We start from the raw sequence: 25,759 nt of genomic DNA, 5'->3' as shown, positions 1-25,759 counted from the left end.
TGGGCGCGATGACATGTTGTAGAGCAGTGGTCCCCAACCACTGGGCTGCGGACGAAGAATAATTGTTTTTTTTGTTTTTTTTTTTAACCACACTCAAGTTTTTACTGCATGCCTTTGGTAAGCTCAGGAGTGAGAAGAGGTTTTAAATTAATTAACGTCCCGGCGGCTATACAAGGAAATACGGTATATATTTATATATATATATATGCACACAGTATATACATATATATCGAGTCATACCAAAGACTATAAAAATGGGAGTCATTACCTTCTAGCTTGACACTCAGCATCAAGGGTTGGAATTGGGGGTTAAATCTGCAAAAATGATTCCCGGGCGTGGCCACCGCTGCTGCTCACTGCTCTCCTCCCCTCCCAGGTGGTGATCAAGGGTGATGAGTCAAATGCAGAGAATAATTTCGCCACACCTAGTGTGTGTGTGACAAGCATTGGTACTTTAACTTTATATTTTTATTTTTATTTTATTTACTTTTTACATTTACAACAGAACTACATCAGCAGTTACATTGTATACAAAGTAAATAGTTACAACTACTGCCTTATTTCTCTCTTTCTCTTGCTCGTGCAGTATCTCTCTTCTGCCTGGTTGTCAAAACTTCCTTTTTTTTTTTGTGGGCCGGCAAATCCAGTTTTTGTCCTTTTTTCCCGGCGTATTACCAGTTCCATTTTTTGGGGGGCCACGGCGGCGATGTTGTCGCTGTGGGTTCATGAAAGGAGCGCGGCGTGTTTCTTGTTACGTGTTTTCATCAAATAACCCAACATAAATGTCTTCCAGGCATTGTTGTTTGTGTAAAGAAGTCCAAAGTCGTTGCATAAATATGATATCTCATGCGCCCAGGAGACCTTTCACAATAAGAGCCCTTTGAAATCTGCAATAAGCCTCTGAATTCCAGGAAGAAAGACGTCCATTCATTTGCTTTCGGCGCTCACATGACCTTCCCAAGTTAGACCTGACCTACCGAAGCCAGTCCACTTTCTTGGGATCGTTGTGGCTTGTGCAGCCCTTTGAGACACTCGAGATTTAGGGCTGTATAAATAAACTTTGATTGATTGATTCCTCTTTCCAACGCTCAGCTGGACAAGGACGACATGGTGTACATGGAGGCCTACGACAAGCTGCTGGAGTCCTGGCTCACGCTGGTGCAGGACGAGGAGCATTTCCCTCGCGGCTGCTTCGTCCAGCCCGCCGTGCAGGTCTTCAACTCCTACATCCAGTGTCACCTGGCCGCGCCGGACGGCACCCGCAACCTGGTGAGATTCCTCCCCGTCGCCTCGGTTCAGCCTCGTGACAAACGCCCCCCGTACCTTCTTCCCCAGTCGGTGAATGGCGCGGCGTCCCACGAGGAGGAGGAGATCAACGAGCTGCAAGAAGACGACCGAGAGCTGTTCTCAGACCAGCTGTCCAGCATTGGAACGCTGGGCCGCGTGGCTGCGGACCACTGTATCCCCCTCCTCACAAGGTAGACCTACACGTGCTCCTCCAGACCAGCCTCAAGTTTGGCTTATCAAATGCATGACATATCCATACTGACATCTTTTTACATCGATCTGGTATTGATATCAGTCTGATATCAGCATTAGATTGTGTAGGCTGCCTGTCAAATGTCTGATACAGGCAGCCTGTTTGCTTACATCTAAAAGTCCTCCAATAAGCACACCGTTTCTTCTTTTTTTACTAAAGTCCTTTACAAAATGTAAAACCAACTTTTTTACCCTTTGTAAAGAACTCGAGCTGGCAGCTACACAACAGCTAAGCACACAACAACACACCAGCTGTTCAATAATCATTGAACAATGTTGCAGTGTGAAACATCACATTTGTCAATATAAATAAGTGTTTGTTTAATTGCGAGGCAGAAGCATGTTAAAAAGTATCTTAGTAACAAACGTGTCCGCATCATTCAACTTACTGCGTCGAAACTCATTTTATTGATTCATCTGACCACTAGGTGTCGCCAAAAAAAAGAGACAGCATATGTCTGTTTCTGACGATCATTAATAAATAGGTTAGTGGGGTTTTTTTTCATACCTACTATTGTTCTTTGTTTGAATCATTTCTCTTGATAAAGCATTCTCTAACATTCCACACTGCTAAATAATAAAAGTATGCTTTCTGTTGATATCATATCGGAATAAAATCTGTGTTGGCCGACACTCAAAGCTCCAATATCGGTATGTGAAGTGAAAAAGTTCAGGACAACCCTAAAACTCTCAATCATTGACGGTATGTCTGGAAGTCTAACTAACTTTTTTTTGTATTTTATTTAAAATGTTAAAATATTTAGTCAATACCTTAATTGTTTCCAAACATTGTCTGTAACACGGCAGTAAAACAGTTGATCAAACAAAACAGAAGTCATGGCCATGGACCCACTAGCTGTGCAAGCTAGCTCTCCAATTTAGGAGAATTTACTGAGGAATTTGTGAAAGTGAAAAAATACAAAAAGAATGCCATTGTGAGTTAATAATACTAGTACAGACACTTGTAAATGTGTTAGCTAATAAGCTAATGCTAACAACACTATCTTGATGACATTACTATAGCACATGCAAATAAATATGCATGAAAACACTCCTATAGACATCACACATTTGATGGCTCAGTAAGTAAGAATAGTTTTAGTTATATTGTAAAACTTAAAACATTGCTTGGAGTGATGAATGAAGAATCCATACGGGTAGAAACGCTATGGACGATTAGAAGACTGAACAGCACTTCTACTTTCGGTTCAAAGCTCTAAACAGCAGGAAACACTGTAGGCTTCCACCCACCTTAAAACTCATTTGTATACTCTAGCCTTTAAATAGACTCCCTTTTTAGACCAGTTGATCCGCCGTTTCTTTTCTTTTTCTCCTATGTCCCACTCTCCCTTGGGGAGGGGGTCCGGTCCGATCCGGTGGCCATGTACTGCTTGCATGTGTATCGGCTGGGGACATCTCTGCGCTGCTGATCCGCCTCCGCTTGGGATGGTTTCCTGCTGGCTCCGCTGTGAACGGAACTCTCTCTGCTGTGTTGGATCCGCTTTGGACTGGACTCTCGCGACTGTGTTGGATCCATTGTGGATTGAACTTTCACAATATCATGTTAGATCCGCTCGACATCCATTGATTTCCTCCTCTCCAAGGTTCTCATAGTCATCATTGTCACCGACGTCCCACTGGGTGTGAGTTTTTCTTGCCCTTATGTGGGCCTACCGAGGATGTCGTAGTGGTTTGTGCAGCCCTTTGAGACACTAGTGATTTAGGGCTATATAATTAAACATTGATTGATTGATTGATTGACACACAGTGAGCTGCAGTGAGCGAACTCATCTAAAAGATGGCGCCATCGCACAAACAATAACACACCATTTAAGTGTCTTTGCATGTGTTTAATCAAAACTATTTGCTTTATGGTCGTCAGCGAGGAAAAAATACATAAATGAGTCGCACCGTTGTAGAAGCAGCAGGACTCAAAGCGTAGGAAAGAAGTAGCGGCTTATGTGTTTCACTCCTAAAAATCACCCTGTTTGGCCCGTGGCCCAATGGCATGTTGTACCTTTGGCCCCTGGAGGCAAAAACCTTTGCGCACCGCTCCAGTGGACCCTAAAAAGCCGTCCCGTATAACGTGTCGGCGCCAACCTTGTCCTCCTTGCAGTCTTCTGGAGGACCGGGTCACGCGACTACACGGCCAGCTGCAGAGGACCCAGCAACACCTCATGGCCTCCTCAAACCTGGAGTCAGCGGACCGCAAAGTGCTGGACGACCTGTACGAGGACATCCACTGGCTCATACTGGTCTCAGGTCAGCAACACAACCAACAACTTTCTCTTTTTTGGAGCCTTTTAGCTGATTGGCAGTCTTGGACTCCTCGATTGACTAAGATGGTGTTTGCAAGTAATGATAAGTCAACTAACTTGCAATGTCCAACAAGACCTGCGTCATATGGCTGAAAACTCTTATCACGATGTCAGTGTTTTATATCGCTCAATATGATTGATATTTTTAATGACCTACGGAAAATAAGGAGCAGGAGAAAGTAATGTTTTATTTCAAATGTTTATTATAAACCCTCAACTATCAAGACAGAAATGAAACACAGCATGGAAAACACTCAGTGTAAATGAAATAGTAAATTAACACTAAGATCTTAAAATTAAAGAATATGTAAGAAAAGCTTCTCAAAGTGCAAAAAATGTAAACAGTGAAACCTGAGAAGAAGTATTTTCTGCTGGTTTAGTGGCAGGAAGTTACAGCTGTGCTCTAAAGGGTGAGCGCGGCTAAGGTGGTGGAATATTGGCGGTGTTGGCGGGGACGAGTGCCTTGCATCTTTTCCACACCACATTGTTTCGACTACGCTCCCTTTGGAAAAATCCTTCTCAACCTTTTTGACCTTGGGGCCCTGCTTTTCCACTACAGAGGGGCCCAGGACCCACTCAAATATGACAGAAAAAAATGTATATACATTTATGTCGTGCTAATATAAATTAACTTAATTAACAACGAATATTTTTATTTGATGTACTGTCAATATAATTAAAGGGAAAATAAATCTTCATCACTTTAGTCACAATTTTTGTGCTCTCTATGACTTTAGGTCTGGACTTCTTTTGTTTGTTTGATATTGTCATTATACAGGAGGAAGGACTGACAAAATATAAAATAAAAAGATGATAGTTTAGGGAAGAATACTAAAAACTAGTGAGATGATCTATCCATGCGACTACTTAGTTTTATTTGGTAAAACATCCTGAATCAAGATTCGTACATCTAGAAATTAGCAGGACTTTAAAGATAGAAATACGTATTTTATTGTGCAAACAAGCATTATTCAACTTGCAATTCTGAAAAGAAGCATTCTTGGGACGTTGCGGAATCTTTAAACGAGACTAAAAACTAAAATAGACAAAATGTCATTATTGGTAATGATGTGAAGTCAATGACTAAAAATAAGTAAGGGACATTTATAGAAATAATATTTCAAATCTTCCCCCGTGACTCTGTAAGGGACAAGCGGTAGTAAATGGATGGATGGAAAGTGGCAAATAATTTGCATTGCACTGCCACAAGTGGTGAAAAAGTGTATTACATTAAGTACCGCTGAAGACACATATTTTTTGTCAGCTTTCCAATAAGAACCCGCGGCCAAACAATGGTCCCCTGGCCCTATGGTTACGAAACACTGCTTTAGAGTACAGCTGTAACATTCTGGCACTTCTTCTCAGGTTTCTATATGTTTACAGTTTCACACTTTATGAAGCATTTCTTACATATTTTAGTTTAAAATTCTTGTTAAGTGTTCAATGTGCTTTTTAATCTTTTGTTTACATTGAGTGTTTTTCATGCTTTTGTTGATATTTCCTTTCTGCCTTGATAGCTGAGGCATTACAATCAGAGGAAGGTTATATTTCTAATAAGATGTATTTTCCCCTGCTCCTTATTGTGCTAGGTCATAAAAAAATGTCAATAATTATCGATATATTCATATTTAAAATATTTACGTCATAACAAAAAATCATTTCCATAGTGAAATAGGAATAAAAGGGAAAATGAATGTTACACAGCTACTATGTTCTGGCACTAAACCTGCAGAAAATAGTTATTCTCAGGTTTCTCTGTTTTCTTACACTTTATGAAGCATGTCTTACATATTCCTGATTGTTAAGAGCTTATAGTTAAGTGTTTAATGGGATTTTATCATTTTGTTTACATTGTTTGAGTGTTTTCCATGCTTGTGTTGACATTTCCTTTCTGCTTTGATAACTAAGGGATTATAATCAGAGGATGGTTACATTTCAAATAAAATATATTATTCTCCTGCTCCTAATTACCCTAGGTCCTAAAAAAAAAATTGATAATTATGGTTACAATTATCCATCAATCCATTTTCTACCGCTTATTCCCTTTTGGGGTCGCGGGGGGCGCTGGCGCCTATCTCAGCTACAATCGGGCGGAAGGCGGGGTACACCCTGGACAAGTCGCCACCTCATCGCAGTGGTTACAATTATATTTCCAACAATTACTGCATAACAAAAAAAACATTTCCATAGTTAAATAATAATAACAGTTTTTGCACTATTTTCTCACACTTTATGAAGCATTTCTTTCATATTTTATTTTTATTTTAAAAGCTTATTGTTAAGTGTTCAATGTGATTTTACTATTTTGTTTCCATTAAGTTTGCATGTTCTCCACATGAATGCGTGGGTTCCCTCCGGGTACTCCGGCTTCCTCCCACCTCCAAAGACATGCACCTGGGGATAGGCCCCTCCCACCTCCAAAGACATGCACCTGGGGATAGGTTGATTGGCAACACTAAATGGTCCCTAGTGTGTGAATGTGAGTGTGAATGTTGTCTGTCTATCTGTGTTGGCCCTGCGATGAGGTGGCGACTTGTCCAGGGTGTACCCCGCCTTCCGCCCGATTGTAGCTGAGATAGGCGTCAGCGCCCCCCGTGACCCCAAAAGGGAATAAGCGGTAGGAAATGGATGGACGGATGGATGTTTGAGTGTTTTCCATGCTTGTGTTGACATTTCCTTCCTGCCTTGATAATTCAAGGCATTATAATCAGAGGAAGGTTACATTTCTAGTAAGATTTATTTTTATCCTCATTTAGCTAAGACATGAAAAATGTCAATGATTATCGATATAATATATAAATAATTACTGCATAGCAAAAAATCCTTTCCATAGTTAATGAAATAAGAATAACAGGGCAAATTATGATCTGGCACTAAACCTGCATAAAATAGTTCTTCTCAGGTTTGTCTCTATTTACATACTATTTTCTTACACTTTATAAAGCATTTCTTTCATAATTTTTAATTTTAAGAGCTTAAGTGTTCAATATGATTTTACTATTTTGTTTACATTGAATGTTTTGATTTTTACTGTATATAAACTATATTTATCTCCTCCATATTACTCATAGGTCATAAGAGTTTCAATAATCAATATGGACTGATACAAGACACAGATATCGTGATACAGTCTCCACTTTACTGCACATTGCCCTCAGTCTCCTCTTGAATAAGATGAAGCAAATCGAGGCGCTCGCCGGCGTTATTGTTTCCTTCCGCCATTATTGTTTTGGTGGTTTCCCTGCGGTTCTCACCATCCGCGCTCTCTCCAGGATATTTACTCGCCGACGACCCCCAGGGCGAAACGCCCATGATCCCCTCCGAGGTGATGGAGTTCTCCATCAAGCACTCCACCGAGGTGGACCTCAACACCACGCTGCAGATCCTGGGCTCACCGGGGGAGAAGGCGTCGTCCATACCGGGCTTCAACCGCACCGACTCGGTCATCAGGTACTTTTTAGCGACCACCGAAGACAAACTGTGGCATGTTTGCGAGAGATGTCCTTTTATTTCCAGCGTAGTGTTGCTTCGCATCCAGGGTTTATTTCTGCAAGTGAGGGATTAGAAAGTCTGGATGGAGTGAGCATCTGTTGATAGAATCCACTCATGCGGCGTGCGTGTGTCCTTGTGTAAAGATAATCACAGTGACCACAATAGATCATCACAGCAGCCAGCCATATTGTTTTGTGAAGGTCAGCGAGCTGCTGTTTACTACATTCTTCACTCCGTGCCTGAGTGCGTGCGTGCGTGCGTGTGTGTGTGCGTGTGTGTGTGTGCGTGTGTGTGTGTGTGTGTGATGACAGCAGATCGCAGTGATGAGTTAGCGCGTAGCATCGAGTTTCTAAATGGTAAGCGAGCGTCCGACCTCAGCCTCCTCGCAAATGTCAACGTGCGTTTGTTCCCCGCAGACACGTTCAAACTGTTTGTGGGCGGAGTCACACGAGGCTTGGCGCAGCGTTTGTCCGGTCATGTATCTATTTTACTCTGAATAAATGGTGCACATAAAATCTGCCGTGTATAAAACTTGTTTCAAATGCTAACACGCTAAGGTTAACATGCATCAGGTACCAACATATGACTCAGGTGTACACCTACAAAATTAATTTGAAAAAAACAGCTAATATATCAACGTTACCATGCCAAGTACAAATATGAATGAATGAATGAAATAAGTTTATTTCGGTCATATAATCAATCAACCAATTCATGTGATCAGTTTTATAGTACATGTTATATGTATACAATAATGCACATTTACACACGAAAGAAAAGAAAAATAAATGACCAAAAAAGGAATAGGCTGAAGCCAAAGCTTATATTTGCCTATCCTATACCTTCACAGAAAATTAGATTGCCTGGAACATCAACATAAAAAAAATAATACATCAAAAATCAATGGGATGAAAGTAATTGTTACTATATTTTATCATTTTCAATTATTTCACCTTTCAATGTTTTCTTAAACCTTACCAAAGAAGTACATGTCTTCAGCTCATCACTGAGCTTGTTCCACCATTTAACTCCTAAAACTGTAATACATTTGTATTTTATATTTGTTCTCGCTTTACCTATTTCAAAAATCGATATCCCCCGTAAATTATAGTTTTCTCCTCTTAAATGAAATAGCCTGAGAATACAAGCTGGAAGGCTGTTGTTTTTTACTCGAAACATAATTTCCATTGTTTTTAAAAACACAATGTCTGAAAATTTTAATACATTTGAACTCATAAATAATGGATTGGTATGTTCATAGTAGCAGGCTTTGTGTATTATTCTAATAACCCTTTTTTGAAGTTATGTATATATATATATATATATTGTATATATAATATATATTACTTCGAGGTGTGCACCCTAAAAAAAATGTTTTAAATGCTAGCATGCTGCAGTAACGTTAGCATGCCTCAAGTACCAAAATATGACTATGGTGTGCACCTACAAAATGAGGTAAAAAGGAAAACCAGTATCTAATGTCAGCCTGCTAACAGGTATCCTTGGTCAAGTACCAAAATATATTACTCTGAGGTATGTACCAAAAAAACTTAATGTTTAAAATGTTAGCATGCATCAAGTACCAAAGTATGACTGAGGTGTACACCAGCAAAAGTAACTGAAAATATAAAAAGCTAACATACCAACGTTACTATGCGAAGAAGTATCCTTCGTCAAGTACCAAAATATATTACTCTGAGGTGTGTACCTAAAAAAAAAAAAATTGTTTAAAAAGCTAGTATGCTACAGTCACGTTAGCATGAATCAAGTACCAATATATGACTATGGTGTGCATCTAAAAGAACGCCAACATACCAACGTTACTATGCCAACCGATATCATTCGTCAAGTACCAAAAAATATCACTGAGGTGTGTACCTACATTTTTTTTCCCCATACGCTAGCGTGGTAACGTTAGCATGCACCAAGTACCAAAATGTGACTGTTGTGTGCACCTACAAAATTGGCAACATACTAACATTAGCAAGCATGCTAACACTGTACTGTATTATTTGTCGAGTAACAAATATTTGACGCTGAGGTGCATACCTGCAAAATCAGCAAAATAGCTAGTGTCAGGTTCAAACACCAAACTATCTATAAAACAAGACAAGAAGCAAGGAATCAAACAGAGACAGGATTCAATTTAGCTCATGAGGAGCGTGCGTGTGGATCTGTACCCTCGTACAGTGTCACCCCACCACTCTGAGGAAAAAGCTCCACGCCGCCTCATTTATTTGGGCATTTCCTGATTACATAGCTGCAGCTGCTTCTAAGAGGAGGGGGTCATAAACTGCTGCTGCACCGGGTGTCAGAGTAATTATGTATATATTATCATCATAACTTTATGCTTAAGGGCCGTTGATATTAATTATTCTCAATTGTGCTGAAGTGGTATTTTTGTATCTATGCAAGCTGGCAATCCAAAAGATTGCCAGTTGTCTTTATCAGTGTTGTGTCTTGACTCTGTCTGCTGACGGTCAAGGCCGAACACCGGTGACGCAGACAGAGCAGAGACAAGGCGATATGACCTGCGTCAACTCATTTTCATTTATTCTATAATCATATATTGTGTCTAACTGGAGTTGTCGAGATTACCCCAGTTGTCGAGATTACCCCCGCTGGTTCAAATCCGGCTCGAAGGAGATAGACACAATATATGATTATAGAAAATTAGTGGACGTGTATCATATCCCCTTGTCTCTGCTCTGTCTGCGTCACTGCGGTGTTCGTCCTTGTCTCTGCTCTTACAAGCCACCCGCCTTTTGCTTGGTAAGATCAAAGACAGCTTTTGTTTTCACGCAAGGCAACCTGAACTCAGAGCACATAAGTTCTGTGATAACTTATATACAATTATTCTGACAGCTAGCATGCTAAGGATTGTGCGGCAGGCCCTTAAAAAAATTAACTATGGGTAACAAATAGTCCCGGACGTCACTTTGGACACCTTTGGTCTACATGCAAGTGTTGGTTCCATGTTTGACTTTGTCTATGATGGAGTAGATGTGCACCTGTTCTTTCAGTCAGTGACCACAAATCAGAAATTAAATTCTTCTTTGTGCATTTTGTCGTTCTCCTCGTGTCATGTTTTGACTTTTTGGACCACGTGTTGTGTGCCAGGTTGTTGTCGGCCGTGTTGAGGACCTCCGAGGTGGAGTCCAGAGCCAGCAAAGCCAGTCTGACGCAGCTACTGAGTCCACAGATGGGAAAGGACATTGTTTGGTTCTTGAGACGATGGGCCAAGACCTACCTGCTAATGGATGAGAAACTCTACCAGCAGGTAACACACCTGTTCCAGACACGCCTCCTTCTCCGTAAAGGGGAGGTCCACATGTCACGTCTCCTCCACAGGTCAGCATCCCCTTCAGCACGGCCTTCGGAGCCGACACGGAGGGAGCCCAGTGGATTGTGGGCTACCTGCTGGAGAAGGTGATCAATAACCTGTCGGTGTGGAGCTCCGAGACGGAGCTGGCCACCGACACTGTGGAGCTGCTGGTGACGCTGGTGGAGAGGAGGGAAAGGTGAGCCGGTACCAATGTTCCAAATGGTCAGGTTCTAGAGGGGGGCTATCAAATGTGGATGTTTGGTCACAAAGTTATATTCCCTTGAGACTGTGTTTACTTCATTGCAATACATTCATTATTCTGCCCTCGCTACTTGTTTCCAGCGTGTGCAACCAGACAGATAGTTAACAGCATGAACAAACAGACGCTTTGATTGACGTTCCTTCTTTTCCATTAATGTCCTTCATCAGTTTTATTTCTTGACTCTTGATTTAGGTTTGAAAGACTGAAAAAAATAAACATTACAAAAGTATACATTGTGTATTTTACATACATAAAATAGCTTATATGTTCCCACAATAAAGTTAAGTTAAAGTTAAAGTACCAATGATTGTCACGCACACACTAGGTGTGGTGAAATTTGTCCTCTGCATTTGACCCATCCCCTTGTTCACCCCCTGGGAGGTGAGGGGAGCAGTGGGCAGCAGCGGTGCCGCGCCCGGGAATCATTTTTGGTGATTTAACCCCCAATTCCAACCCTTGATGCTGAGTTCCAAGCAGGGAGGTAATGGCTCCCATTTTTATAGCCTTTGGTATGACTCGGCCGGGGTTTGAACTCACGACCTACCCATCTCAGGGCAGACAATCTAACCACTAGAGCAGTGGTTCTCAACCTTTTTTCAGTGATGTACCCCCTGTGAATATTTTTTTAATTCAAGTACCCCCTAATCAGAGCAAACAATTTTTGGTTGAAAAAAGAGAAAAATGAAGTAAAATACAGCACTATGTCATCACTTTCTGATTTATTAAATTGTATAACAGTGCAACATTTGTAGTGGTCTTTCTTGAACCATTTGGAAAAATATTTATAAAAATAACTAAAAAACTTGTTGAAACATAAACAAGTGATTCAATTCTAAATAAAGATTTCTCCACATAGAAGTAATCATCAACTTAAAGTGCCCTCTTTGGGGATTGTAATAGAGATCCATCTGGATTCATCAACTTACTTCTAAACATTTCTTCACAAAAGAAAATCTTTAACATCAATATTTGTGGAACATGTCCACAAAAAATCTAGCTGTCAACACTGAATATTGCATTGTTGCATTTATTTTCACAGTTTATGTATTTCCATTCATATTTTTTGGAAATATTATTCAATAAATATATTTCTAAAATATTTTTGAATTGTTGCTATTTTTAGAATATTAAAAAAAAAATATGTCACGTACCCCTTGGCATACCTTCAAGTACCCCCAGGGGTACACGTACCCCCATTTGAGAACCACTGCACTAGGCCACTGAGTAGGTATAGAAAAATAAATAAACTTGAGATGTTTACCCGTACACAAATGAAACATTGCACACAATGACTGTGACTCAACACAATTAAACCTAAGTGTAGTTATGTCGCCCTCTGCTGGCCAGGTATCTGTTAAAAGTCAGATTTTTAGCAATTTATTTTCATTTTTTCTCAGGGTCGATCGTGCCATTTTTGGTTTGAACGGGTAGTCTTCTTTCCCTTCATTGTGGCGTACGTGTGTGTGTGCGTGCGTTTGCGTGTGTGTGTGTGTGTGTGTGTGTGTGTGTGTGTGTGTGTGTGTGTGTGTGTGTGTGTGTGTGTGTGTGTGTGCGTGCGTGCGCAGGGCCAACATGGTGGTGCAGTGTGAGAGCTGGTGGAACCTAGCCAAGCAGTTCGCCAGCCGCAGCCCGCCGCTCCACATGTTGTCCAGCTCGGTGCAGAGGACCCTGATGAAGGCCCTGGTTCTGGGCGGCTTTGCACAAATGGACTCGGACATGAAGCAGCAGTACTGGGCTGAGGTATTTTTCGCCTTAGTCATTCAAAAAAGTACTTCAGCCGCTCGCGGTTGTGTACTAATTACAACATCTATGTTGATTCGATGTCAATTAATCGTGCGGCTCTAACAAGGAGAACAATGTATACATTTTATTTTGAAATGTAACTTCCTGTGATTAGAATCCCTCGGATATCAAGGTAGAAAGGAAATGTCAAGCATGGAAAACACTCAAAAAATGTAAACAAAATAGTACAACCAAACACTTCAGTTAATTTATTTATTTCATTCATAAAAAAGGAATAGAATAAAAATAGATCAATCAACATAACATTAAAGTAAAATATGAATAAAAATGACCAGAAAGTTGCCCTGTTATTCTTATATCTGCCCCCTATTTTCACAAATACAATTGACTTTTAATGTTGGCGACTACAAAGATATATTTTCATTTTCCAACAATTGAACCAATAATGAAGAAATAATTAGAGTCAGTCATATCTTTTCATCATCACGATTTTTTTTAAATACAGAAAGAGATTTACTTTGTTTTATTCCACCGTCAAGATTCTTCCATAAACTCCCACCTCGGATTGAAATACTTCTTTCTATGATCACTGTTCTAGAATAAAAGTAGTAAAGTTCTCAGTTCCTTTTAGATTATAATTACTTTATCTTTTTATAAATTTGTTGTGAATGTTGTTAGTTCGAGTCGTTGCATGTTATATTTAACAATGAGCTCTTAAAATGCCCAAAATAACGACTGTGTAAGAAATGCTTCATAAAGTGTAAGAAAATAGTGAAAATGTAAACATGGAGAAAGCTGAGAAGAACTATTTTCTGCAGGTTCAGTGCCAGGACATAACGTCTGTGTAACATTAATTTGCCCTGTTATTATTATTTAACAATGGAAAGGATTTTTCCTTATGCAGTAATTATTGTAAATACATGTTCTCCCCGTGACTGCGTGGGTTCCCTCCGGGTACTCCGGCTTCCTCCCACCTCCAAAGACATGCATCTGGGGATAGGCCCCTCCCACCTCCAAAGACATGCACCTGGGGATAGGCCCCTCCCACCTCCAAAGACATGCACCTGGGGATAGGTTGATTGGCAACACTAAATGGTCCCTAGTGTGTGAATGTTGTCTGTCTATCTGGGTTGGCCCTGCGATGAGGTGGCGACTTGTCCAGGGTGTACCCCGCCTTCTGCCCGAATGCAGCTCAGATAGGCTCCAGCACCCCCTGTGACCCAAAAGGGACAAGCGGTAGGAAATGGATGGATGATTATATCCATAATTATTGACAGTTTTTATGACCTAGGGAAATTAGGAGCAGGAGAATAATATATTTTATTTGAAATGTAACTTCCTCTCATTATAATCCCTCAGCTATCAAGGCAGAAAGGAAATGTCAACAAAAGAATGGAATGAAAATAAAATAGTAAAATCACTTTGAACATTTAACAATAAGACCTTCAAATGGAGGTGCAAAAATAAGGACGGTGTAAGAAAATGCTTCATTAAGTGTAAGAAAATATTGCAAATGTAAACATAGAGAAACATGCATGTTCGAAATAAACTCAAACTGAACGGAACTGGGAAAAAACCTTAAAAATAACTATTTTTTGCAGGTTTAGTGCCAAAAAAATAGCAGCTGTGTAACATTAATTTGCCCTACTTTTCTTATTTAACTATGGAAATATTGTTTTGTTATGCAGTAATTATTGTAAATATGATTGTATCCATAATTATTGAACATTTTTATGACCTACGGCAGGCGTGGCCACACTTTTTCTGCAGGCAAGCTACTTTTCAATTGACCGAGTCGAAGGAATCTACCTCATTCATGAATTTCATATATATAATTTATATTTAATTATTTATGAGACGTTTTTGTTAACACGTTAAAGGTGTTTAATGATAATACAAGCATGTTTAACACATTTAGATTCCTTTGTTTCATGAAGACAAGAATACAAGTTGGTGTATTACCTGATTCTGATGACTTGCATTGTTTGGGATCAGACAGATGTGCTGATAACGTCCACATTTTCGAATGGAGGAGAAAAAAAGTCCTCCTTTCTGTCCAATACCACATGAAAGTGGTTAGTTTTTGGCATCTTATTTGTCCAGCTTCCATACTCGTTTTTATACATTTTGCAAGAAATACATTAACGGCAAACTCCGTAGCTTGCTATCTTGTGCACGCTAGCTTTCTGAGACTCTTATTTTGTTAGCGCAGGCAGGATGAAGCAGGGCTTTTATTGTGAAGACAGCAACTGTGCAGTCTGTCTTCAGGGTTTTGACAGCAGGTACGGCACAAAAGTGTTGAAAAAAAAAAGTGTTTCTCGCCCTCCTCTCGATCATATTTTCTTAATAATGATCTCGCAGCAGCCAGCGTCATCTCAGAAGACCCTCGGGTGCCGTGAATGACAATCAAATGACGAAAGTGACGTCGTCGTAACGATTGATGATCACAAATGTTTAGGTTTATTTTTTTAATGCTTGGTTTGCGATTGACTGACAGACCCTCCACGATCGACCGGTAGCTCGCGATCGGCGTAATGGGCACCCCGGACCTAGGGGAATTAGGAGCAGGCGAATAATATATTGTCAACAAAAGAATGGAGGGAAATTAAAATAGTAAAATCACATTGAACACTTAACAATAAGATCTTAAAATGAAGATGCAAAAATAAGAAATATGTAAGAAATGTTTCATGACGTGTAAGAAAATAGTGAAAATGTAAAAATAGAAAGCTGAGAAGAACTATTTTCTACAGGTTTAGTGTCAGGAAGTTACAGCTGTGCTCTAAAGCAGGGTTTTTCAACCTTTTCTAAGCCAAGGCACATTCTTTTCATTGAAAAGATCCCCAGGCACACCACCAGCAGAAAATGTCAAAAAAATGAAACACTCTCGCTTATAATGACAATATAAAGTTGTTCTCAATTAACACGTGACGTAATTGTTGGATATGAATTTGAAATATAATCCTAACCATCCATGCACGACTAACTCTCTTGTCTGGCAGCATGCATACCTGCTGCCACCTACTGATATGGAATAGTATTACATGGCTACTCTCGCCAGCACAGGCACTCAATATTATTTGCGGGATAATAATAATTGCTTTGCATAAAATATTTTTGGGGACCGATAAATTGCACGATTTCCCGCAGCACAGCAGGCGATATCTCACGACTCACTAGTGAGCGCGGCCTAGGTCTTGGTGTGGACCAGACCCTTGCATCATTTAGTAACACGTTTTCCTTGCCCTTTTGTGGGTTCTTCCGAGGATGTTGTAGTCGTAATGATTTGTGCAGTCCTTTGAGACATTTGTGATTTGGGGCTATATAAATAAACATTGATTGATTGATTGATTGATAGTAACGCGCCACATTTACTTCGTTACATCTACTTGAGTAGCTTTTGGGATGAAATGTACTTCTAAGAGTAGTTTAATGCAACATACTTTTACTTTTACTTGAGTATATTTATAGAGAAGAAACGCTACTTTTACTCCGCTCCATTTATCTACATTCAGCTCGCTACTGATTTGTATCCCTCTGTTAATGCACGCTTTGTTTGTTTTGTTTGTCAGACAGACCATCAAAGTAGTATCCATCACATGCCTGCGTTTCACCAATCAAATGCAGTCACTGGTGACATTTGACTCCGTTTCACCAATCAAACAGAGCCAGGCGGTCACATGATTAACTGCACACTTTTTTTTAATAAACCTTTATTTATAAATTTCAACATTTACAAACAGTTGAAAATAATAATCAAAGTAAGTACAAAAACAGTACCAAACAGTATAAAAACCGTACAAAACAGCACCAGGGGGTTGTAAATTCAAAGTAACTAAAATAGAATGCAAAATATATATATATATAAAATAAACAAAGTGCAAAGCCATAGACTCACTCAATCTCAGTAAATAACTTAAATTTGGAACACAGCATCATCGTTTTCACAGCTTTTTTGTTGTTAGAGGAAGAGTGTTTTAATGTTGAGTTTTAAATCTTTTTTAAAGGCACAAAAAACAGGTCGGGTATTGAGAAACTTACATCTATGAATATAAAACTTAGCCAATAGTATAATGAGCTTGCAAAGGTAAAATTCATTTTCAATTTTTTTTTCGATACAGTGTAAAAACAAATATATATTATTTAATATATATTATTGTTTTAGTTGCTGAAGAGATATTCCTGGCTCTGAATTTCTTCATTGCTGTTTTTGTGCATTACTTGTTGCCGTCATCATTAAAGGAACAGGTTACTCATCAGTTACTCAGTACTTGAGTAGTTTTTCAACAACATACTTTTTACTTTTACTCAAGTAAATATTTGGGTGACTACTCCTTACTTTTACTTGAGTAATACATCTCTAAAGTAACAGTACTCTTACTTGAGTACAATTTCTGGCTACTCTACCCACCTCTGCATCATTTACAGACCACAATAGTCTGACTACGCTCCCTTTGAAAACATCCAAAAACGTGACTTTTCCTTTTTTATCCACAGTTCTTTCATTTTGACTTTATCATGTAAAGAATCAACCGCAACCAAACTTGATAGTTGGTACTCTTACCTGATTGCTTCCATATTGACAAAGAAGAAGAAAAAATGTATCAGGTTTTTTTGAACGCATTTTTCATTGATATGGATCACACGTCTATGGCGATGTTTATTGATATCGTTTTATCGCCCAGCCCTAGCTATTCTTATACCTCACAAAGATCCGAACACCGTCAGTGTGATGATCTCTCGCTCTCCCTTGAGGCTGGCTTGAACAGCCAATCAGAGCAAAGCGAGCGTGTCCTCCGCCATCAGCAGCTTTGAGGCATGAAAAAGTCTTGACTGGTCAGCTCTAAAGCCGCCAGGGCTGATGCATGCGCTCGATAATGTTCCCCCTCGGAGTTGGCGTCCCTGGCCGGATAACATGATCCTTGTCAGGATCCGGGAGGTCTTTGGTCCTAATCGGCTGACGGTAGTAAAAATGGGGTGCAAAGCCACGATGACTGCAGTGTAATCACGGGGGGGGGCGGGGGGGTTTGCCAGCTGTCGGTCGGCGCAGCTGCCGTGACGACTGATCAAACCCCGCCTTGTTGCTGCGCCATGGAAGGGTTTCCACCCCGGCGGGATTTCTGGACAGCTCACTCAGTGGTAATTAGTGTATTTTCCAGACTATAGAGCGCCCCGTTGTATAAGCCACGCCCACTGAATCTGAGAAGAAAACATATACAAATATATATATGTATATATATATATATAAAAGGTTTATTTGAAATACGGACAGATACAGAAACATAGATGTCTGAAACAGCTATCCAACACAGGTCTAACATGATTAAAATTGGAAAATAAAAAGAATAAGCCAAAGAGGAGTCGATAATAATGATAATAGTAATAATACAGACAAAGTGCTAACTAGATAAAAGCCAATAATAATAATAATAACACAGACAAAGTACAAACTAGATAAAAGCCAACAATAATAATAATAACACAAAGTACAAACTAGATAAAAGCCAACAATAATAATAATAACTCAGACAAAGTACAAACTAGATAAGAATCAATTCATAAAAATGAGTAAAAACTAAACAAGGGAACACGATTGTTGCTCAACTAGCCACAATTCTGTTCTTTTTTTTTAATTATAGGTTGTGAAATGAGTTATTTACACAAAAATATTTAGTAAATGTTTATTAACATACCTTAATCATATCCAAAGGTGTCTGTAACATGGCAGTAAAACGGCTGATCGACCAAAACAGAAGTCATCGTCAATGACTCACTAGCTGTACAAGCTAGCTCTCCAATCAGCTAAACAGACTCATTAATTTCACGCTGACGTTTTGGTGAATTTACCGAGGAATCTGTGGAACTGAAACAATACAAAAAGAATGCCATCGTAAGTTAATAATTTTCAGGTTCAAACACCGAACTATCTATTAAACAGGACAAGAAGCAAGGAATCAAACAGAGACCGGATCCAATTTAGCTCATGAGGAGAGCACATGGAACTGCACCCTCGCACAGTGTCACCCCACGCTCTGAGGAAAAAGTTCCAGCGCCTCCCAATTTATTTGGGCATTCCCTGATTACATAGCTGAAACTGCTTCTAAGGGGATGGGTCACATTATGCATCCCAGCCCACACGATACATAAACAGTTACGACAAAATATGCTTGGAGCGGTGTCAGGTTCGCCCCCTCTCTGCTTGTCCGTCTTATCTTCTTGGAGACTTCGGGTCCTGGTACGGTACACTCCTGTGGCTGTCCAGATCTAAAAAACAGACAATTCTATGGCGATTCGCGTTCCATTGCACACGGTGGAGATTTACAAGCTATTCGCCTTTGCTTGATAAGAACAAAGACAGCTTTGTGAGCACAAGTGAATAGTAAGCTGGGCCACCTGATCTGCAAGCCAACAAGGTGTGTGATAACTTTTACACAAATATTCTGACAATAATACTAACACAGACACTTGTAAACGTGCTAGCATTTTACTAATTAGCATATTAGCTAATGACGCTAGCTTGAGTACATTACGATAGCACGTACAACTATGCATGAAAAGACTCCCACAGAAGTCACACATGGGACGCTTTAGTAAGTAGGAACTATTTTAGTCATATTGTAAAACTTACGAGTGATAAATGAAGAATCCATACGAGTAGAAACGCTATGGACGGCTCGAAGACTGAACGGAACTTGCTAAGGGTGAAAAAAAAAATAATATTTTGGTTGTGGGAAAAAAATGTATTTATTGTTTTTGAAATTGGAAAAACATCCAAATGTCGCCCACATGCTCTAATTTTTAAGTGTTGCGGGCCAAAGTGGCAAAGTTTGGACACCCCTGATCCAAGCCGTCCTTCCTTCCTGTCGCCTGCAGGTTCTGCACCCTCTCCAGCAGCGCTTCCTCAACCTCATCAACCAGGAGAACTTTGCCCAGATCAGCCAGGAGGAAGCGGTGAAGCAAGAGATCATCGCCACGCTGGAGGCGCTGTGCGGCATCGCCGAGGCCACGCAGATCGACAACGTGGCCTCGCTCTTCTCCTTCCTCATGGACTTCCTGTCCAGCTGCATCGGCCTCATGGAGGTGAGACCGGCCGCCGCTCGACGCCAAGCCGCCGCCTTGGCGACAGGAAAGATCTCACTTGTCTTTGCGTGCGTGGCTTTCCAGGTCTACAGCAACACGCCGGAGACCATCAACCTCATCATCGAGGTGTTTGTGGAAGTGGCTCACAAGCAGATCTGCTACCTGGGCGAGGTGAGACGCCGTCTAACATCAACCATGTACACAACTTGAAAGTTGCAAGCAAACACAGCGGAGGTTACTGATAAACATCTCATCTCCTGGCTCCTCCCACATGACGCTTATCTATTTCTACCTGGGAATTTGCAGAATCCGACACGTTTTGGTGAATTTACCGTATTTCCTTGAATTGCCGCCAGGTATATAGTATGCACCTGCCTAGAATTACTGCCGGCTCAAACTCCTTTTGCAAAATAATTAACGCATGCTTAGCATTACCGCCGGCTCAGGATTAGCGGCGGGTCAAACTTGTTTCGCAAAATATTATTTTTATTAGCGCATGTCCGGAATTTCCGCCGGGTCAAACTTGTTTCGCCAAATAATTAGCATATGCCTAGAATTTCCACCGGGTCAAACTCGTCACGTCACGAGTGACACTTCACCTGTCATCATTTTCAAAATGGAGGAGGCTGATTTCAATCATTTGAAATCGCATAAAGGGGAGAAGATTAAGAGCTATTCAGTAGGATTTAAGGTCCAAGCTATTGAATATGCTAAAAAGAACAGTAAGTAGCTATGTTTTATTAATATACCGTAGCTGTGTGTGTCAAATATGAGTCATTAAAGGACTCCCGCCTCCTGGTGGTAGAGGGCGCTAGTGATCCTTCTTGCGACTACTCGGCTGCAGAAGAAGTGACAACAAGCAGCGATCCTTTATTTTTTCCCCTCGCTTGCACTTTTAACATGGAGGATTACATATCTAAAATAAAACCGTTTTCTAAACTGGACTTTCAATCAAAGCAGGAGGTAATAAAGGAAGATCTCCATCGACACAGAGACTTTTAAAACTGAAGAAAGATAAGGAAGACTTCTATAAACAAGTTATCGATGCTTTTGATCAGAAGGAGCTGCGCATGGACTTCATTTATAAGTAAAGGTAAGACCATAATAATGTTTTTTTTTATTAAATGTGCTTTTCATGATGGTATCCTTACATCACACTCAAATTTATAAGCGCAGGGCTAAATTTACCGCCGGAGTGAGAAGAGGGTTTAAAATAATTAGCGCATGCTTGCCTTTACCGCGTGCCTTTGGTAAACGCCGGAGTGAGAAGAGGTTTTAAATTAATTAGTGCCCCGGCAGCAATTCAAGGAAATAAAGTAATTGGGCACGTTTTGGTGAATTTACTGAGGAATTTGTGAAAGTGAAACAACACAAAAAGAATATCATTTTAATTTAATAATACTAACACTCGTCAACGTGCTAGCATATCAGCTAATGCTAACAACGCTAGCTTAAATTACATTATGATAGCACGTACAAATATGCATGGAACACTGTGAAGTGAATTATATTTATATAGCGCTTTCCTCGAGTGACTCAAAGCGCTTTTTACATAGTGAAACCCAATATCTAAGTTATTGTCAGGTTCGAACAATAAAAGACATCTGTTAGACGAGACAAGAAGCAAGGAATCAAACAGAGACAGGATTCAATGTAGCATTTAGCAAATGTGCATGATTCCCACTGATAACGTGCAGAATCCATGTCAGTATCAGCCAATACCTGAAGCCCCGATATTAGTTCTGTATCAAAAGTGACAAAAGTTGACCCTGAGAGGGAGAAGCTGTAGAAAATGGATGGAGTCTGGCATAGCAGTTGTGTTTTAAGGTTTTAGCGAAACATTTCAAAAGTAAAGAAGCAAGGATAGTCACACACACACACACACACACACACTAGGTGTGGCGAAATTACTGTCTGCATTTGACCCATCACCCCCCGGGAGGTGAGGGGAGGTGAGGGGAGCAGTGAGCAGCAGCGGTGGCCACGCTCGGGAATCATGTTTAGTGATTTAACCCCCAATTCCAACCCTTGATGCTGAGTTCCAAGCAGGGAGGTAATGGCTCCCATTTTTAGAGTCTTTGGTATGACTCGGCCGGGGTTTGAACTCACAACCTACCCATCTCAGGGCGGACACTCTAACCACTAGGCCACTGAGCAGGTGACAATCCAAATGTGTGCGCTGTGTGCCGTTGTAATGTATGTAAACACTGCCTCTGAGAGTAGGGAAGGATAAGACCCTATTGCTGGATGGAACTTGCAATGCAGTCTGCTGAAAATGATGGAAAGCCCCACTCTGCATAGAATTGCCACAAAACGCATTTTAAGATACCGTATTTCCTTGAATTGCCGTCGGGGCGCTAATTAATTTAAAACCTCTTCTCACTCCGGCACTTACCAAAGGCATGCGGTAGATTTAGGCCTGCGCTTATAAATTTGAGTGTGATGTAAGGATACCATCATGAAAAGCACATTTAATTAAAAAAAACCTTATTATGGTCTTACTTTTACTTATAAATGAAGTCCATGCGCAGCTCCTTCTGATCAAAAGCATCCATAACTTGTTTATAGAAGTCTTCCTTATCTTTCTTCAGTTTTAAAAGTCTCTCTATCTCGATGGAGATCTTGCTTTATTACCTCCTGCTTCCATTGAAAGTCCAGTTTAGAAAACTGTTTTATTTTAGATATGTAATCCTCCATGTTAAAAGTGCAAGCGAGAGGAAAAAATAAAGGATCGCTGCTCACTCTTGCTGCTTGTTGTCACTTCTTCTGCAGCCGAGTAGTCGCAAGAAGGATCACTAGCGCCCACCAGGAGGCGGGAGTCATTTAATGACTCATATTTGACACACGCAGCTACGGTATATTAATAAAACATAGCTGCTTACTGTTCTTTTTAGCATATTCAATAGCTTGGACCTTAAATCCTACTGAATAGCTCTTAATCTTCTTCTCTTTATGCGATTTCAAATGATTGAAATCAGCCTCCTCCATTTTGAAAATGATGACAGGTGAAGTGTCACTCGTGACGTGACGAGTTTGACCCGGTGGAAATTCTAGACATATGCTAATAAAAATACTATATGCCCGGCGGCAAGTCAAGGAAATGTGGTATTCAACATTCTACTGCCATCTGGTGGATAAAGTGGATAGTGCACGCCTCCAAATTTGTCACGTTTTATGTGTCGGGTCAACTGCATATCAATCCCCTCCCTACTGCAAAGTAGGTGTGGAGTACAGTATGACAAGTCCTCGGACTCCCGGTCCTGTCATGCGGACAGTGTACCTAATGAAGTGTCTGCCACCCTTGCAGACCAAGTCCATGAAACTCTACGAGGCCTGCCTGACGCTGCTGCAGGTCTACTCCAAAAACAACCAGAGCAGGAAGCGGAGCGAGGCGGTGGCCGAGGAGGACCAGTACCAGGACCTCCTGCTCATCATGGAGCTGCTCACCAACCTGCTGTCCAAAGAGTTCATCGACTTCAGCGACACAGGTGCTCCCTTCCCCCCCGCCTCCCGACTCCCGTGTGATGACCGACCGTCCTGGTTCCTTTCCAGACGAGGTGTTCAGAGGCCAAGACCAAGGAACGCCCGCCTCCAGTCGGCCGGTCTCTGCAGCCGACGTGGTTCTGTACGGCGTGAATATCGTCCTTCCCCTCATGTCTCAGGACCTTCTCAAGGTGGGTTTGTTGAGGCTCCCCTCACACCTGGCAGGAAGTCACCTGTGTCCTCCTCGCTGTGCTCCCAGTTCCCGTCTCTGTGCAACCAGTACTACAAACTCATCACCTTCATCTGCGAGATCTTCCCCGAGAAGATCCCGCAGCTGCCCGAAGACCTCTTCAAGAGCCTCATGTTCTCGCTGGAGCTCGGAATGACCTCGTATCCTTCCGGAACTCAACTGCAGAGAGATGCAGGCAGCTAGGTGACGCGTGATGGGGAGTCCTTGTTTCCCATCATGCAGTTTGAGGAGGTTATTTTACAGACATGTCGACACATTGGAGTCACAACACGTTCTCCATTCCCACCGCAGTATATAAATGGAAATAAAACTATTTATGGATCACAAAAGGTCCAAAGTAGGGCTTCACGGTGGCAGAGGGGTTAGTGCGTCTGCCTCACAATACGAAGGTCCTGCAGTCCTGGGTTCAAATCCAGGCTCGGATCTTTCTGTGTGGAGTTTGCATGTTCTCCCCGTGAATGCGTGGGTTCCCTCCGGGTACTCCGGCTTCCTCCCACTTCCAAAGACATGCACCTGGGGATAGGCCCCTCCCACTTCCAAAGACATGCACCTGGGGATAGGTTGATTGGCAACACTAAATGGTCCCTAGTGTGTGAATGTGAGTGTGAATGTTGTCTGTCTATCTGTGTTGGCCCTGCGATGAGCTGGCGACTTGTCCAGGGTGTACCCCGCCTTCCGCCCGATTGTAGCTGAGATAGGCGCCAGCGCCCCCCGCGACCCCGAAAGGGAATAAGCGGTAGAAAATGGATGGATGGATGGAAAAGGTCCAAAGACAAATATGTGCTGCAAGTAAACACGCTTAAGAAAACTAAATACAATTTTCAAAAAAGATCCTGAAAAATGATGAAATATTTAAGAATTGTATTGTATAAAACTGTGGTTCTCAACTGGGGGTACTTGAAGGTATGCCAAGGGGTACAAGAGGTTTTTCAAAAATATTCAAAAAATTATTCAAAAATCCTTTATAAATATATTGATTGAATAATACTTTAACAAAATATGAATGTAAGTTCATCAAGTGTGAAAAGAAATGCAACAATGCAATATTCAGTGATGACAGTGGGACGTCGGTGACAATGACTATGAGAAACCTTGGAGAGGACCGCATATGTGGGCAACCCCCACCCCCTCCGGAATATTCTAAAATAACAGTGTCCTTGAAATGTAAATGTGTTTTTAATTTTTGCACATAAAATTGATAAATTGATACATAGATGATTAAAAATTGACCTTTTTTTTTTTTTCAAGAAAATATAAAATATGAAATAGTGTGAATTGTGAATTATTTTTATATAGCGCTTTTCTCTAGTGACTCAAAGCGCTTTACATAGTGAAAGCCAATATCTAAGTTACATTTAAAGCAGTGTGGGTGGCACTGGGAGCAGGTGGGTCAAGTGTCTTGCCCAAGGACACAACGGCAGTGACTAGAATGGCGGTAGCAGGAATCGAACCTGCAACCCTCAAGTTGCTGGCACGGCCGCTCTACCAACCGAGCTATGCCGTCCCAAAAATAAATTGTTTAAAATGATTGATTTTAAATCGTGATCAATAAGAATCAATAATTTGATGTGAATCCATTTTTTCTATTTCCTCAAGTTTTCCAAAATAATAGTTTAATTAAACCTTTTTTGCCAATAAAATTGATAAATAAATCAATTAAATGATTAAAATAATGACACATTTTAAAATAATTTTAAAAATAGTATGAGTTTAGATTCTTGAGAATGATGAATCCATTCAGAATTGTAATAATAAGAATTGGGATTCAGACCTCAATCGATTTTTTTCCATTTCCTCAAATATTATAAAATATCAATTAGATGTTTACGTATATAAATATTACAAGAAGTGAAGTGGGCGTGTCCAAGTGACTCATTGAGGGCGCGGCGTCAAGAGTCATTATTTGTGTGTTTGATCTGCCGCCAAAGTCCTCGTCTTCTTCCTCATCGCCGGCGTGCAGGATGGGTTGTGAGGTCAGTCAGCTGTGTCTGGAGGCCCTGTCGCCGCTGGCCGAGCAGTGCGCCAAAAACCAGGACAAGGACACGCCCCTTTTCATGGCCACCCGCCACTTCCTCAAGGTAGGACTAAGCAGGACGCTTTTTGTCGTCCTCGGGATTAAACATGATTGATGTACGCTTCACTTCCTGTGTGTGCAGCTGGTGTTCGACATGTTGGTGCTGCAGAAACACAACACCGAGATGACGGTGGCAGCAGGAGAGGCTTTCTACACACTTGTGTGTCTGCACCAGGTGACACACGACACACAC

The 25,759-nt window shown here is 40.9% G+C and overlaps 1 protein-coding gene across 1 annotated transcript in view; it reads left to right on the top strand.

The window, feature by feature from the left end:
• Nucleotides 1-25,759, top strand: part of xpo4 (exportin 4) — a 96,861-nt gene that overhangs the window by 66,253 nt on the left and 4,849 nt on the right. Inside the window, exons 10-23 of the mRNA XM_061918268.1 lie at nucleotides 1,093-1,269; nucleotides 1,336-1,478; nucleotides 3,656-3,801; nucleotides 7,130-7,307; nucleotides 10,470-10,629; nucleotides 10,701-10,870; nucleotides 12,502-12,676; nucleotides 19,553-19,759; nucleotides 19,844-19,930; nucleotides 23,067-23,247; nucleotides 23,312-23,433; nucleotides 23,502-23,632; nucleotides 25,453-25,570; nucleotides 25,649-25,741. Of these exons, the coding sequence (XP_061774252.1) occupies nucleotides 1,093-1,269; nucleotides 1,336-1,478; nucleotides 3,656-3,801; nucleotides 7,130-7,307; nucleotides 10,470-10,629; nucleotides 10,701-10,870; nucleotides 12,502-12,676; nucleotides 19,553-19,759; nucleotides 19,844-19,930; nucleotides 23,067-23,247; nucleotides 23,312-23,433; nucleotides 23,502-23,632; nucleotides 25,453-25,570; nucleotides 25,649-25,741 (2,088 nt within the window). The remainder of the gene's footprint in view (nucleotides 1-1,092; nucleotides 1,270-1,335; nucleotides 1,479-3,655; nucleotides 3,802-7,129; nucleotides 7,308-10,469; nucleotides 10,630-10,700; nucleotides 10,871-12,501; nucleotides 12,677-19,552; nucleotides 19,760-19,843; nucleotides 19,931-23,066; nucleotides 23,248-23,311; nucleotides 23,434-23,501; nucleotides 23,633-25,452; nucleotides 25,571-25,648; nucleotides 25,742-25,759) is intronic.

The sequence above is a fragment of the Nerophis ophidion genome, linkage group LG13, assembly GCF_033978795.1.
Source record: "Nerophis ophidion isolate RoL-2023_Sa linkage group LG13, RoL_Noph_v1.0, whole genome shotgun sequence".
In the NCBI taxonomy this organism is placed as follows: domain Eukaryota; kingdom Metazoa; phylum Chordata; class Actinopteri; order Syngnathiformes; family Syngnathidae; genus Nerophis; species Nerophis ophidion.
Note: the sequence above shows the minus strand (reverse complement) of the source record. Positions and strands in the feature narration are given on the sequence as shown.